The sequence below is a fragment of the Rattus rattus genome, chromosome 18 (assembly GCF_011064425.1).
Source record: "Rattus rattus isolate New Zealand chromosome 18, Rrattus_CSIRO_v1, whole genome shotgun sequence".
Taxonomy (NCBI): Eukaryota; Metazoa; Chordata; class Mammalia; order Rodentia; family Muridae; genus Rattus; species Rattus rattus.
The window spans coordinates 28667197-28683334 of NC_046171.1; the positions used below are offsets into that span (position 1 = coordinate 28667197).

The 16138-nt window shown below is 40.6% G+C and overlaps 1 protein-coding gene across 1 annotated transcript in view; it reads right to left on the reverse strand.

Annotated features, from left to right (window-relative positions):
* Positions 1-762: 762 nt before the first annotated feature.
* The window catches only part of Zup1 (zinc finger containing ubiquitin peptidase 1), a 28223-nt gene continuing 12847 nt past the window's right edge, over positions 763-16138 (reverse strand). The window contains exons 5-9 of the mRNA XM_032888664.1: positions 12021-12209; positions 11688-11853; positions 9778-9929; positions 9155-9375; positions 763-980 (exon numbers count right to left, since the gene is read on the reverse strand). Of these exons, the coding sequence (XP_032744555.1) occupies positions 933-980; positions 9155-9375; positions 9778-9929; positions 11688-11853; positions 12021-12209 (776 nt within the window). The 3' untranslated portion in view covers positions 763-932. The remainder of the gene's footprint in view (positions 981-9154; positions 9376-9777; positions 9930-11687; positions 11854-12020; positions 12210-16138) is intronic.

Sequence of the window (16138 nt, forward strand, 5' to 3'; positions counted from 1 at the left end):
GATGTTTCATAGTAATGACAATAACAAAATCCAGACTGCACCAGATCTCCGAGGGCAGAGATCAGAGATGTAGGGTAAGTGGGCATATTGAAACAAGAGAACCCTTGATTTTAGAGTTTGTTATGGATTAAAGTGATTACTAAGCAGCGAGAAGGGAATCTCATGACACAGATGATAGAAGTGGCTCCCCAAACAGCTCATGTGTTCAAAGTCTGGACTCAACTGGATCCAGCTACTGAACTGACTGTTCCTCGTCTTAGGCACTGGATGGATTTATCCGCTGCACCTACTGCAGAATCACTTGAGGAAGGAGGTCGCTGTGGTGTGCTCCGAAGGAGCTTGTCCCTGTTCCCTTCCTGCCTCTTCCTCTGCTTTGTGGCCACAGTGAGTGGCTCTGCTCCAGCACCACTACCACCTTAAGCCATGATATTGTCTTACCAGAGTGAGCCGACCAAACACTGAAACCTCGAAGCAAAATAAACCTTTCCTCCTCCAAACTGGCTCTCCTGTACCTGTGTCAGCAGTAAAACCCTGGCTAGCACAGCGGTGAGAGCGCTGTGGGCTGCATCGTGGAGAACAGTATATTCTTGGACAAACCACTAATCTCTCAGAGCTTCAGCTTCCTCACGGTGCCTCAGACAACCATTCTGAAATAAACAGATTAACAGCTATTAATGCTAAGAGTGGCTCACACAAGTAACTCATGTTAGTGTATCACTATAAAACAAGTTTCTGAGACACGGACCAGAAATCGAAACCAACAATGTAAACAAGGAATTTTATTCAACTGATTACCAGACAACGAAATGCTAAGGAGTACAACAGGCATTTATAACTTAAATAATTTATCACGGACTTCAGTGAAATCAAATTCTTCAACTGTATCAGAGTTCAATATCAGAAACAAAAAGGATAATTACAAAATATCTGGGTCAAGGAATCTTCTCCGCTGTAAACACTTGAGACGCTTGTTTCCTGGCCTTGAAAAAGAATTGAGAAGACAAAAGGCTATGAATTACAATCTAGAAATTAACTAATTATTGCATATTATCACTTTACAACATTTAGTATCATTTATTGTTCTCTGTGTATGTGTGTGTGTGTACGCGCGCATACATATGCCATGACACATGCAGGGAGCTCAGAGCACGAGTGTGAAGTCGGTTCTCTCTCTGCCGTGTGGATGCTAACGATAAGTACCTTTGACTGCTGAGCCTTCTTGTCAACCATGCATCTCATTTTAATGTGGAAAATAAAACCCAGATGTTTTCCCAACATAACAACGAAAATTCCTAGTGAAAATTATGACCTAAAACTTAAAAAAATTAGTAAAAAGTAGCATCATAAAAACATTCTAGATAAAGACAGAAAAGAATGAGACAAAATATGTGTCAATGGACTATGTCAAATGTAAAAATGCTGGCTCACAAAGAATGGGAGATGGGAAGGGAGCAAGACACACCAGGAACCAAAGAAGCAGCTAAACGAAAGACAGAGCAAAGAACCTTTTGAAGACTTGAGTACCTCATAGTCCCTAAACACGTCCCTTAAAAATCATGTCATCCTACTACTGGGAGGCAGAGGCAGAGGGATCGCTATGAGTTCAAGGCCAGCCTGGTCTACATAGTGAGTTCCAGGTAACCAGAGCTACAGAGTGAGATCCTGTGTCCAATGAATGAATGAATGAATGAATGAATGAATGAATGATATCCTTATTTGTTATGAGTCTGTAGTTCCCTGACTGAGGAGCTCCTCATGGCTGGCTTTGGGGTGAGGGAGAGTCGGTTTTCTTTAAGGATGTGGCTCCTGGTGGACTGACTGACCATGCTCCAGCGGCTGCCTCGTCTCCCACCCAGGAGTGTATGAATGGCACACACTGGACTCCACGGGTTATAGGAAAAAGAAAAAAAGACGTGATTGGGGTACAGTGGGAGTTGATGGGGGAGGAGTTAGGGGGACTAGAAGTAAAAACACATGATCAAAATATATTGTAGGAAATTATTACTGTTTTTGTATTTCCGAAGTTTGGTGTACAAACTAAAACATATTAACCTAAGCTGACTAAACAGATTTCGGTTGAGTCAAGTTCAAAGTATTGGGATAACACAATGAAAAACTAAGACTGAGTGAGGGAAATTAACAACCATTATCAAATGTGAAAAGGAGCTGGGCATGGTATTCAATACCAAAAGTCTAGCACTTGGGAGGCTGCGGGAAGAGAAGGAATCCATGGCTAGCCTTGGCTACATAGTTCAAGACCAGCTGGGCCACACGAGACCTTGTCTCAAAAGTTAAAAAAAAAAAATTTTTTTTTAAAAAGTAAAACAGGGTGTAACAGAAAAGGCTCAGCTGGCTTACGAATGCTGTCCTTACAAGGATGTATGAGTGGCTCCCAGCACCCACCCGGGCAGCTCATCTGACCTACAGCTCCAGCTACAGGGGCTGCGACAGCATCAGAAGGAAACCACCCTCACGGATGCACACAGGGATACACAGAAATACAAAAATAAGATTTTTAAAATTGAGAATATGGCTAATAGCCATGTATTTATTTTTTTTAAACTAACCTTCATTAGAAGATATTTATTCCTTCACTAGAAAGTGTTTAAAAATCCAGACAGGGTCTGGAACAAACAGTAACTAAATGTATTCATGGCAACCATATGACAGTTTGAGGAATAAAAGAAATTGCAAATTCCGACCACTCTGTACGTGGTTATTAAAATATAACAGTAGGGCCAGTGAATGGTTCAGTGGGAAAAGGCATTTCCTGCCAAGCCTGATGAAGCGAGGTTAAGCCCTGGGACTTATATGGTAAAAGGAAGAGAAACAACTTCTTTATTCTGTCCTCTGACCTACACATACACAAAAGAAAAATCTTTTAAAAATTTAATAACGCAGGCCATGGTGGTCCACACCTTTAATCTCAGCACTTGGGAAGCAGAGGCAGGGATCTTTGATTTTTTTTCAACACGTCTGGTTAACATAATGAGTTCTAGTTTACAGGGATGCATTGTAAAACCTGTCTCAAAAATTTTTTTTCTTTTGGAAAAATAATCAGAACTAAGAGTGGGTTGACAGGGGTGGAAGAAAGGCAGAAAAGAGCAGAGGTAGTGAAAACAATCAGAATGTGTTATACACATGTACAGAATATTAAAAGAATAAGTTAATAAAACTTACTAAGAAGTATCTAAACTAGGAATGGAGAGATGCCTCGGTTCCTTCAGGAGGCGACAGCGGGGCAGAGATCTGGATGGAGCTGCCTGAACTGCGGGTCTGACTCTGCTGCTCACTCAGTATGATCATCCCCACAAGAGTGTAAGAGTGATGTAGCTGAAGGGCCCAAGTGAGGCCGCCTCAGACCCTCGTGGGAGGAAGTAGAAAGCAACCACAGCCGGGAGGGAGAGAGGGACAGGGTAGGGAAAGGGGATGGGTGCTGGGGGAGAGGGGAACATCATCTGGATTACCATTAGGGTGGGAGAAAAGGACTGCAGCCCCAAGGGCCAGCAGAAAGAATGGAAACAGGCAACCTCGGGAGGAAGGAGGTTGGGAGGACCCTCTAGAATGTACCAGAGATCTAGGAAGTGAGAGACTCTCAGGACTCAAAGAGGGGGACCTTAGATAAAATGCCCTACAAGTGGAGAGAGGGAACTTACTGAACCCACCTCCAGCAGAAAGACAGGGCATCAAGTGAGGGGTGGGTTGCTATCCCACAGTCAAAGCTCTGACCCACAATTCTTCCTGTCTGAAAGAAATGCAGTGATGGAAATGGACAGGAGCCTGAGAAAAAGAAGGTCAAGCTACAGGCCCAAAGTGGGGTCCAGCTCAAGGGGAGGCCCTAAGACCTGACACCATTACTGAGGCTATGAGGTGCTCACAGAAAGGGGCCTATCATGACTGCTCTCCAAAAGACCCAGCAAGCAGCTGTAAGAGTCAGATGCAGATATGTGCACCAACCAATGAACAGAAGCTGCTGACCTCTTGGGTTGAATTAGGGAAAAGCTGAAGAAACCTGAGGAGGAGGGCAACCCTGGAGGAGGACCAGCTGTCTCTAACCTGGACCCCCGAGATCTCTCAGACACTGGATCACCAACCTGGCAGCATACACCAGCTGAGATGAGGCCTCCAACACATACACAGCAGAGGATTCTCGGGTTTGGGTTCAGTCAGACAAGATTCACCTACCCCACAAGAGACTGGATTCCCCAGGAAGGTTAGAGGTCTGGTGGGGTGGATGGGGTGGGGACATCCTTGTGGAGACATGGGGGAGGAGTATGGGATGTGAAACTGTTGGGGGGGGGTGTGGACTGGGAAGGGAATAAAATGTGAAGTGTAAAAATAAATAAAAAAAGAGCGATGTTGTGTACACTGATATGTGTAAAGTGCTTTAAATAGCTATAATTCTTAAAGGCACAGCTACTGTCTAACACTCCCTCACCACAAAGGAACGATGTCAAAAGTAGAGGAAAAACGGCTTAGTATTCTTATAGCAAAGGTGACCCACTTTCCAAAGTGGAAACATTAAAGTCAATCAACCCTTTGTTCACTCAGAACCCATGACGACGTCTGATCGTCACTGTATTCTCAAAAGTTACCGTGCACTGGTAAGCGAGCGTCAGAACACTCAACAATGATTAAATGAACCCTAACTTCATCTGGCCAGACTGATAACAGGATTGAAAAACCAGAAATGGAGGATTAAAGGCATTGTAGAAAAATCCTCAAAGCATAACTGAATAGAATAGTAAACTACCCTTGCTTTTCTATTCCAAGTTGAGAAGCTGTAGCGAGCTCCCATTCACACACTGGTTCTTTCCCCCGATTCTGTTATTTCCCATGTCCCTCTCAGGTATTCTGTTTCATCTTTTAGGGAAACAAATATGAGGCACTCAAACAGTCCTTTTTATTTTCTCATACATCTCCAGACCTTGAGCTGGACAAGTGCTCAATGGTTCTGAGGGTGCAGTGCTCTGGAGAGGGCCCAGCAGCTTTATATATATATATATTTCCATGGGATGCAATGCCCTTTCAGGCTTCTGTGACCAGAGCAGTCACATGCACAATCCCAAATACAGACACACACAAATACATACAATTAAAAGAGAAAATCAAAAAGTTAGATAAACCCTTAGCCAGACTAGCCAGAGGGCACAGAGAGACAGTATCCAAATTAACAAAATCATAAATGAAGAGGGAGTCATAACAATAGAAACTGAGGAAATTCAAAAATTATCAGATCCTACTACAAAAGTCTATACTCAACAAAACTGGAAAATCTGATGAAATGGACAATTTTCTAGAACGATATCAGGTACCAAAGTTAAATCAGGATCAGATAAACCATCTAAACAATCCCTAAATAGAAGCAGTCATTAAAAGTCTCCCAAACAAAAGAAGCACAGGACCATGATGGGTCTAGTGCAGAATTCTATCAGACCTTCATAGAAGACCTAATACCAATACTCTTCAAACTATTTCACAAAATAGAAACAGAAGGAACACTATCCAATTCATTCTTTGAAGCCACAATTATGCTTATACCTAAACCACACAAAGACCCTATAAAGAGAACTTCAGACAAATTTCCCTCAGGAATATCGATGCAAAATTAAAATAATCATTCACCATGATCAGGTAGGCTTCATCCCAGGGATGCAGGGATGGTTCAATATACGGAAACTCATCAATGCAATCCACTATATAAACAAACTCAAGTTAAAAAAAAAACACATGATCATCTCACCGAGAAAGCATTTGACAAAATTCAACACCTTCATGATAAAAGTCTTAGAAAGATCAGAAATTCAAGGCCCATAAATAAATATTGTAAAAGGAATATACGGCAAACCAGTATCCAACATCAAACTAAATGGAGAGAAACTTGAAGCAATTCCACTAAAATCAGAGACTAGACAAGGCTGCCCACTCTCTTCCTACGCATTCAATATAGTACTCGAAGTCCTAGCCAGAGCAATCAGACAACAAAAAGAAGTCAAGGGATACAAATTGGAAAAGAAGTCAAAATATCACTATTTGCAGATGATATGATAGTATACTTAACTGACCCCAAAAATTCCACCAGAGAACTACTACAGCTGATAAACAACTTCAGCAAAGTGGCTGGGTATAAAATTAACTCAAATAAATCAGTAGCCTTCCTCTACTCAAAGGATAAACAGGCTCAGAAAGAAATTAGGGAGAAGACACCCTTCACAATAGTCACAAATAACATTAAATACCTCAGTGTGACCCTATCCAAACAAGTGAAAGATCTGTACGACAAGAATTTCAAGTCTCTGAAGAAAGAAATTGAAGAAGATCTCAGAAGATAGAAAGATCTCCCATGCTCAGGGATTGGCAAGATTAATACAGTAAAAATGGCCATTTTACCAAAAGCGATCTACAGATTCAATGCAGTCCCCATCAAAATACCAATCCAATTCTTCACAGAGTTAGAAAGAGCAATTTGCAAATTCATTTGGAATAACAAAAAACCCAGGATAGTGAAAACTATCCTCAAAAAATAAAAGGACTTCAGGGGGAATCACCATCCCTGACCTCAAGCAGTATTACAGAGCAATAGTGATAAAAACTGTATGGTATTGGTACAGAGACAGACAGGTAGATCAGTGGAATAGAATTGAAGACCCAGAACTGAACCCACACACTCATTTGATCTTTGACAAAGGAGCTAAAACCATCCAATGGAAAATAGACAGCATTTTCAACAAATGGTGCTGATTCAACTGGAGGTCAGCATGTAGGAGAAGGCAAATCGACCCATTCTTATTTGCCTGTACACGGCTTAAGTCCAAGTGGATCAGAGACCTCTACATCAAACCAGTTACACTCAAACTAATAGAAGAAAAAGTGAGGAAGAGACTCAAACACGTAGACACAGGAGAAAATTTCCTGAACAGAAGACCAATGGCTTATGCTCTAAGATCAAGAATCAACAAATGGGGGGTTGGGGACTTAGCTCAGTGGTAGAGCGCTTGCCTAGCAAGCGCAAGGCCCTGGGTTCGGTCCCCAGCTCCGAAAAAAAAAAAATTAAAAGAATCAACAAATGGGACCTCATAAAATTGCAAAGCTTCTTTTAGGCAAAGGACACTATCAATAGGACAAAACAGAAACCAATAGGTTGGAAAAAGATCTTTATCAATCGCACATCCAATAGATTGCTAATATCTAAAATATACAAAGAACTCAAGAGAATCAAATAATCTTAATTAAAAAAAATGGGGTACAGAGAAACGAAGAATTCTCAACTGAGGAATATGGAATGGCTGAGAAGTACCTAAAGAAATGTTCAACATCCTTAGTCATCAGGGAAATGCAAATCAAAACAACTCTGAGATTCCACCTCACACCAGTCAGAATGGCTAAGATCAAAAACTCAGGTGATAGCAGATGCTGGCAAGGATGTGGAGAAAGAGGAACACTCCTCCATTGTTGGTGGGATTGCAGACTGGTAAAACCATTCTGGAAATCAGTCTGGAGGTTCCTCAAAAAAATTAGACATAATATTACCTAAGGACCCAGCTATACCTCTCTTGGGCATATACCCAAAAGATGCTCCAACATATGAAAAAGACACGTGCTCCACTATGTTCATAGCAGCCTTATTTATAATAGTCAGAAGCTGGAAAGGACCCAGATGCCCTTCAACAGAGGAATGGGTACAGAAAATGTGGTACATGTACACAATGGAATATTACTCAGCTATCAAAAACAATGACTTTATGAAATTCATAGGCAAATGAATGGAACTGGAAAATATCATCCTGAGTGAGGTAACCCAATCACAGAAAAACACACATGGTATGCACTCATTGATAAGTGGATATTAGCCCAAAATCTTGGAATACGTAAGAAAATTCACAGACCACATGAGCTCATGAAGAAGGAAGAGCAAAGTGTGGATGCCCCATTCCTTCTTAGAAGGGAGAACAAAATTCTCAGGGAGGAAATACAGGGACAAAGAATGGAGCAGGGACTGAAGGGAAGGCCATCTAGAGACTGCCCCACCTGGGGATCCATCTCATATGCAGCCACCAAACCCAGACACTATTGCTGATGCCAAGAAGTGCTTGCTGACAGGAGCCTGATATGGGTGTCTCCTGAGAAGCTCTGCCAGAGCCCTACTGATACAGAAGAGGATGCTTGCAGCTAAGCAATGAACTGAACAAGGGGACCGCAATGGAGAAGTTAGAGAAAAGACTGAAGGAGCTGAAGGGGTTTGCAACCCTATAGAAAGAACAATATCAACCAACCAGACCCCACCAGAGTTCCCAGGGACTAAACCACCAACCACTGAGTACACATGGGGGGACCCATGACTCCAGTTGCATATGTAGCAGAGGATGGCATTGTCCAGCATCAATAGGAGGAGAAGCCCTTGGTCCTGTGAAGGCTCATTCCCCAGTGTAGGGAATGGCACGGCACTGAGGTGGGAGTGAGTGTGTGGAAGTGGGATCATCCTCAGAGAAACAGGAGGAGGGGTAAGGGGATATGGGAGAGGGAGGAAAAAGAGATAACATTTAAAATGTAAACACACAAAATATCCAAGAAAAATAAAATTTAAAAAAAGATGAACTCAATAAGGATAACAAAAAAAAAATTAAAACGTTAGATTACGGGGCCTTATGTACTTCTAGGCTTGGTGTGCTAGGACGTAGTTACAGCTTGTAACCTCAGTGGAGGTCTGCTAAGACCTAGAAATTCCTCAGAAAATGAACTCATCACTTACCTACAAAGGCTAAAGGCAAGAGTTACTCTAGAACTGAGCATGACTAGAAGGCCAAAGCATAAAATATAGTTCAGAATCTCATTTTAATAAATGATAAGACCCATGAGTTAGGCTATGAACTGTTTTTATAACCATGTTATTGTTTTTACCACTCAGTATGGAAAATTAGATTTAAATTATAAAATCAAATTTTTTATGAAGATGAATTAAAACAACGAAAAGGCATTTAAGTACCATCTAACTTTAAAAATGTGTATTCCAGAAATTCAGTGATATTAAAGACAACTGTATTTGTCATCTCATGAAATAGAATGAATTGTGAGGAGATTAAAAAAAAAAAAGACAACAGTGATTTTTAACTAAACATTTTAAACTCCTTCACTCACTATAGAGAGAGATACTTACAGCTCTCTCCTCTGGGGACAGGACACCCTCCACTGCTACTATCTGGTACTGCTTATGCTTCAGATTTCCCACACATTTCCGGAGCTGCCTGAGACTACCAGCCTCTATGTCTTGCTTTAACAGCTTCTGCATTTCTCGAGAAGGACATCCAGGATCAAATATTAGCAAACATAATGTTCGGTTTTTTCTCTCTTCAATCCCAACAATTGTTCGACTGTGACCTATTTAACACATAAATAACAGTTAAAATGTCACATCTATACACAGAAATTACTATATATACATTCGACTTCTCTATATGGCTTCTGTGTATTTAACGTGCACATGCACATGCACATGCACATGCACACGCACACGCACACACACACACACACACACTCACTTTCTAATAAGTGCAGTCTGAAGATTTACCATAGTGACAGGTGGGAAAGACTGGAAGAGGATAGGGATGAACAATCAAAGCAGTGAAACTGAGTGCAGGAGGCCCCAGGACGCTGGCGTCCCAAAGAGGGACCAGAAGGAAAAGTAGCTCTGATAATCAGCACGACGCTCCCCACCTGTCCGTAAGCAGGAGTCATCTGCTATCTTAAAAATACCACAGTTGTGTATGTGAGATTACTAACCCTGATGCTGGAGATAGACAGGAGGTTTGGATGTACACACGACCTTTGGCGCCCCTTCCGTCTCTGAGGAATAATAGTTCAGTATCCACTCGAATAAGCGAGGGTGTGTACCTGAAGGACCAGTTGACTTGTGGAAATCAATAATGCGGCACCTGAACAATTGACAAGGCAGATTATTTAGTGAATATTTTACAAATATTTACATAAATGTAATTATTCTAATAAAAAATCTAGAACAAATTTGTGTTTCTATTACTTCCGTATGAAGAAAAAAAGTAAATATAAATTTTTACTTTAATTTAGAGATCATTTTGTGGGGAAAGTAATTATTCAAATCACCATAGTAATTCAAATTATTCAAATCATTTGTAATAAGACTGACAAATGAGCTAAAAGTTACAAAGATTTCATAACATAAAAAGTATCCCGGGGTTGGGGATTTGGCTCAGTGGTAGCGCGCTTGCCTAGCAAGCGCAAGGCCCTGGGTTCGGTCCCAGCTCAAAAAAAAAAAAAAAAAAAAAAAAAAAAAAAAAAGTATCCCTGAATAGCAAATAGACCATGCTTGACTTTTAAAACTCATATGCAATAACCTGGGACATTATCACCTTTACTCTAATGTCGCTAGCCCTGATGATAACTAGAAGCTCATGGTTCTGCTGATGAGATGGTTCAGCGGGTAATGGTGTTTGCTGTGCAAGCATGGTGACCTGAGTTCAATCCCTGGAACCCACATCACAAATTTGTCTTCTGCCCTCCACTCACTCACTCACATAGTAATAAAAAGTTAGCTGCTTAGAGAAATAGCTCGGTAGCTAAAAGCACATGCTACTGCTGCAAAAGACCCACATCCAGTCAGACTTGGCTGACAACTCCAGCTCCGGGAGATCCTAAGGCACCTGCACTCGTATCCACAGACATGCAGCTAGATACAACTCAAAAATATAAAACAGTGTTAAAGAAAACTGACTTCTTGCAGGACTGTTCTGGTCTCAGCAAATTTATGACAGTGTAAACACAAAGACAGATCAAAAAAGTCAATCAGTAAGTTTTGTAAATCTTTACTTAAAAGAAAAGACTCTGCATTCTGGTTTTAATCCTCAGTGTAAGTCATTAGTACTAGTGAAAACTATTCTAAATGTTTTCTTCCAGAAAGAAAGAAAGAAAGAGAGAGAGAGAGAGAGGGAGGAAGGGAGGGAGGGAGGGAAAGAAAAAAAGAAGAAAGAAATTCTGAATATGTTCAATTTTCTTCAATTGCATCGTGAAGAGCATAGGAAAACATGTGGAAATTCACATTTCTACATCCATGTGTCTCCTAGTTGGGCCCAGACTATGGTGGAGCCATCTTGAATAAATGAGACTGTTAAGGTAATCTCACTTCTGTGTTACTCCAAACTATTTTCAAGTATAACCAAAAGCATCTAGTATTTTGATTATTATAAACTTCTGCCATCCTTGTCTCTCACAGTAATGAGATATACAAACTATTCTAAATGTTACAGTTCTGCTGTAGTTTGAATGTGAAATGCCCCTGATGCTCACGTTAGACTTGGTGACTAGCAGTGCTATCTGGGAAGGTTATGGAAAGCAGGAGAAGCCCCTGCTGGCAGGAGAAGCCCCTGCTGGCGGGAGCAGGTCCCTGGAGGCAGGCCCTGAACCTTTTCAGCAGGCTTCCATTTCCTACTGAGGTGCTGACTGCCCAGGCTGTGACTGACAGCCAGTCTCCTGTGTCCTGCCACTGTGCGTCCCTGTTTCCCACCATAATGGAAACTGTAAGTCAAAACAAACCCTTCCCCACTGCTTTTGTCAGCATGAAAACATAGCTAAGACAGATGCTAACTTCAGTTGCACTGAACTTAATGCTGGTAACTTGAAGGAACACAGAAATGTCGCTGTAGTCCGCAAGTACATACTTGACTTTCAGTGAGGTCAGAAGTGTATAGATCTCACATGCTCCAATCCAGGCCTTGGTCCCCTGCAACTTGTTATTAAGTTGAGAGGCCCCCTGAGGATCAAAACCTTCATTCCACGCATCTTCAATCATGGACTGAATTTTTGGAATACAAGGAACTGACATACCTGAAATCATGTAAGCAAATAAGTCACAAGGCCAGGTACTAATACACTGAACAATAATCTAACGTAAGCACAGACTCTACTAGACCAACCCGCATGAATTTCTAAGACGCTTGCTCCTAATACCTTCTGCATATCGTGAACTCAGACAGCAACAGTGCTTTACGTACCTTTCAAGCAGTCACTGTACACTTCATTCTGCAGTAATGATGAAAGCAGCATCTGGAAATTTCTATAACCGCAGCCCCAACCTCTGTCCCCAAAAGATGAATGAAAGTGATCCACCACTGTAGACAGCCACACACACCTTACATCTGTGGCAATGTTCTGATAATACCTGTGGAGGGCTTCAACAATTCCTAAAATAGAAGATTCGAAACACTTCATTGGAAATCAGACATTAGAAATTAGACATCAACTTGTCATCATTAAATGGCTGTTTATGTATCTAACACTGGCCTCAAGGACCAAAGAAAAACCCTCGCGACTCAGCTTTAATTTACCTCTCACTGCTACAATCTTAACTCATACACTGTCCCCACACCCAAGTTTCCTACACTAAAATAGTACCCCCTGCATTGAAGCTTTCTGTGTCTTTAGCCCTTCAACTGCAAATCCTGACACACAAGTCAGCTTGCAGAACGACACTCCTCTGTCTCTCCAGCTCTTCCACACACTGCTAGGGCTTGCTCAGTCTCCGTCGGCTTCCACCTGAAGGACAGTAGCTCCTGACAGCCCACAGGGCTTCATGTTACTCTACAGCCTATTGCAATGAGGCCTCCACCTGACCTTTCAGCATGCTTCTTGACAGAAAATTGTTTGTGAGCCAAAAACCAAATTATGCCTATGGGCTTTAACTTAATGTCAGTATTACACTTTGTATACATAACAGGATAGTGAGTTCTAAGCCATAAAAACATAAATGTGGCAACATCCCTGGCAAATGGCACTGGTCTAAATGCTAGAATTTGGTTAAGACAAGTTTCATATGATTCTTCCTTTCATAATATTCTTCCATTTAGAATCCTAAGAATCGTTTAAGAACAAACATCGTCGTTAACTACCTTTTTCTGACTCCCAAGAATAAACACTGCACTTAATGTGTTTTTATGTCCCTTACTTATCTAGTCACATTTTGTCATAGGAGGACATTAGAGGGTTTTTGTTTTCTTTAAAAACTCTGAAGCTACCCGCGTCAGTGAAGTGATGTCTGTTATGTAGTTCATGCTTTCTCATAGTATGTGGCACGAAAAAAGAAAAGTCATTATATGTATTTTATTTGAATGAAATACAAAAAAAAATATGTCTTTAGGGAGACAGATAAAAAACAAAAAAACAAACATGTAACCAATAACTATGGACATATCTATTACCATAAAGAGCAGAAATTAGTTGTAAATTAAGAAAAAAACCAAGTAAGATTCACATGGATGAAAAGGAGCAATGGAAACGACTTGTTCCTGAAGTGACATTGAGAGTCTAAGTTCACACACAGATCAAGCACCTGGGAACAGAACGATGAACGTCAACTTGGATGAGATCAAGACTTAAGACAGACATCCCCTGTAAGAAGGACAGGGAACCTGTAAGTGGTATGTATTTGAGTAGACTCTGCCATGTTACATGTAAGGCAGGAAACCTCATTTCCTGGCAACCTTCATCTTAGCAATAACACAGCTACATTAAAGAAAGTTTTTCTTTTTTTTTGGTTCTTTTTTTTTTTTTTTTTTTTTTTTTTGGAGCTGGGGCCCGACCCCAGGGCCTTGTGCTTCCTAGGCAAGCGCTCTACCACTGAGCTAAATCCCCAACCCCAAGAAAGTTTTTCTTACAAGTATTTTTAATTCCTAAATTTCCTTAGATGTTTTCTAAATAAGCTACCTATTGTTAAATTATATGTTACTGTTTAAAATACAAGGCTATAAATATAAAAAGGGGTGTTATGTGGATATCCTAATAGACACCTGTATAATTAGCAAAAATATTAACATCTTTGCCACATAGCTGGTGAGATGGCTCAGCAGAAAGAGACATTGCTACTTTTGCAAAGGACATGAGTTCAGTTCCATACTGGGCAGCTCAAAACTGACACAAACTCTAGGGTATCAGACACCTTTGCAGAAGGAAAACAAACTTAATTAATGGTGTCAGAAAAAAAAAAACTATACTAGTCATGTGTAAATGCATACAAATATGACACTATTATAAATAAGGACAAGGTTGGGGATTTAGCTCAGTGGTAGAGCGCTTGCCTAGCAACCGCAAGGTCCTGGGTTCGGTCCCCAGCTCCGAAAAATAAATAAATAAATAAATAAATAAATAAATAAATAAATAAATAAATAAATAAATAAGGACAAAACCCTGATCCCTTCTTTCCTTCCAATATCAGCCCTGCTCTGACCCCATAAACAAAGAAATCAGGTAAATTAAAAATAAAAACACGGGGACCCAGGTTCTAGTCCCAGAACACATGCAGCGGTTAAAAACAGCTCTAACTCCAGCTCTAACTCCAGCTCTACAGTATCTGATGCCCAAGTCTGGCCTTCGTGGGCATCAAGCGTGTAAACAGGGCACACATATACGCAGGTGAAAATCTAAAACAGCATACTAAGGAATCACCAAGAAATGCACATTTGTGATCTTTGAAAAAACCCTTCCATCCAAAACACACACAATAAAGACAAAAATCGAGAAGTCTGCTGTGTGTGGTGCCTTATAGACATAAGGCTGAGGCAGAGGTCTGCTGAGACTCTGAAGACAGCGAGGGTGAACCAATCAATTCCAGGTCAGCCTGTGCTACCAGGTCTCAAAGTTCCCTCCAAAAAACATGAGATGTTTAGAAAATAAATTCAAATTTAAAACTTTAATCTAAAGATACCATGCACAGGTCTGGTATAGTGGTGCATGGCTTTAAAACATAGCACTTGAGAGGCAGAGGTATGCAGATCTCTGTGAGTTTAAGACCAGCTTAATCTACAAAAGATCATGTCTCTAAAAAAGTGTGTGTGTATTTATACATTAAATATTCATTTATACCTTGGATCTGGAGTTACAGACTGTAGTGAGCTACCAGGTGGGTGCTGGGAATTAAACCTGGGCTCTCTCCAAGAGCAACAAGTGCTTTAAACCACTTAGCCACGTTTCCATCCCTGTGCGATCATAGCTTAAAAAAAAAAAAAAAAAAGATCTAGTCATAAGAATCCAACTGTTTCCACATAAACTGTATTATTACCCTAACGGAGATACAAAAACATAGTTGGAAAAAAACAAGACAAGCAAACAAATAAAACAATAACCAGAAAAAAAATGGCATACCATCTTGAATAAGTTAGATCTGATTATTAATAATGGCTAGTTCTATAGCTGGCCAACCATGCAAGTCCTAAGAATATTAAATACACTCTGAGTGTCAAGTACTCCAAACGTTCACTTGGGCCTGAAGAAACACTGTGTATAAAGCTTTTAGAATTCAAAATAAAATAAGTAATGGGGTGGCCATTATATACATGAGGCTATTGAACATTTCAATTGTAGTGTTTCCAATTGAAATGTCCTGTAAAGTTTAAAATAATAACAGATTTGTAAGATTATACAAAGAATATAAAATATTCCAATTAATGTTCTTGTGAGGGGAGCATAACTACTCTGATACCGCCAACTTTAGACACTGCGTTTAGATTATTAGAAGATGAGATTTAGACTGCTGACAGTTCAATAAGAGTTTGATAAATTTTACTGCCAAGGCAATACGTTCAGCAGAAACCATACTTTGACTAGAGAAGCGTTCCTGCGCTATGGACAGGTATGTAGGAAGTTCTTCAGTGCTTACAGTCAGTCACCACATTAGGAAGGACTTCTTTCGATGTTCAGTAGTGTGTGTGTGTGTGTGTGTGTGTGTGTGTGTGTGTGTGTGTGTGTGTGTGTGTGTGTGTATAAAATGCAATTTCAACTTGTAATATTTTCAACTTACAATGCAACACATAATTCACTGTAAATGAAAACGCTTCTGCAATTTTATGCTAATTTTTATTTTCTTTAATGTGGCTTTAATAGATGGAAAATTCATGCAGCTCATGTTTCTGTATTGTATTCAGTTAACCAATAATTGAAGCTAAACATTTAGTGGCGTGATTGCCTTGGCGTAACCAAGCACTTTCTGCCTAGGTTGAGGGGGTCTCTGTAAGAGGGAAGTCTTGTCTGGGAATGTAAATATGGTCAAATCCCCCTGGGTGGGTAACGCATGGGCCCCACAGGAAAGCTACTATAGTGTCACCAAATGGACACGATATGC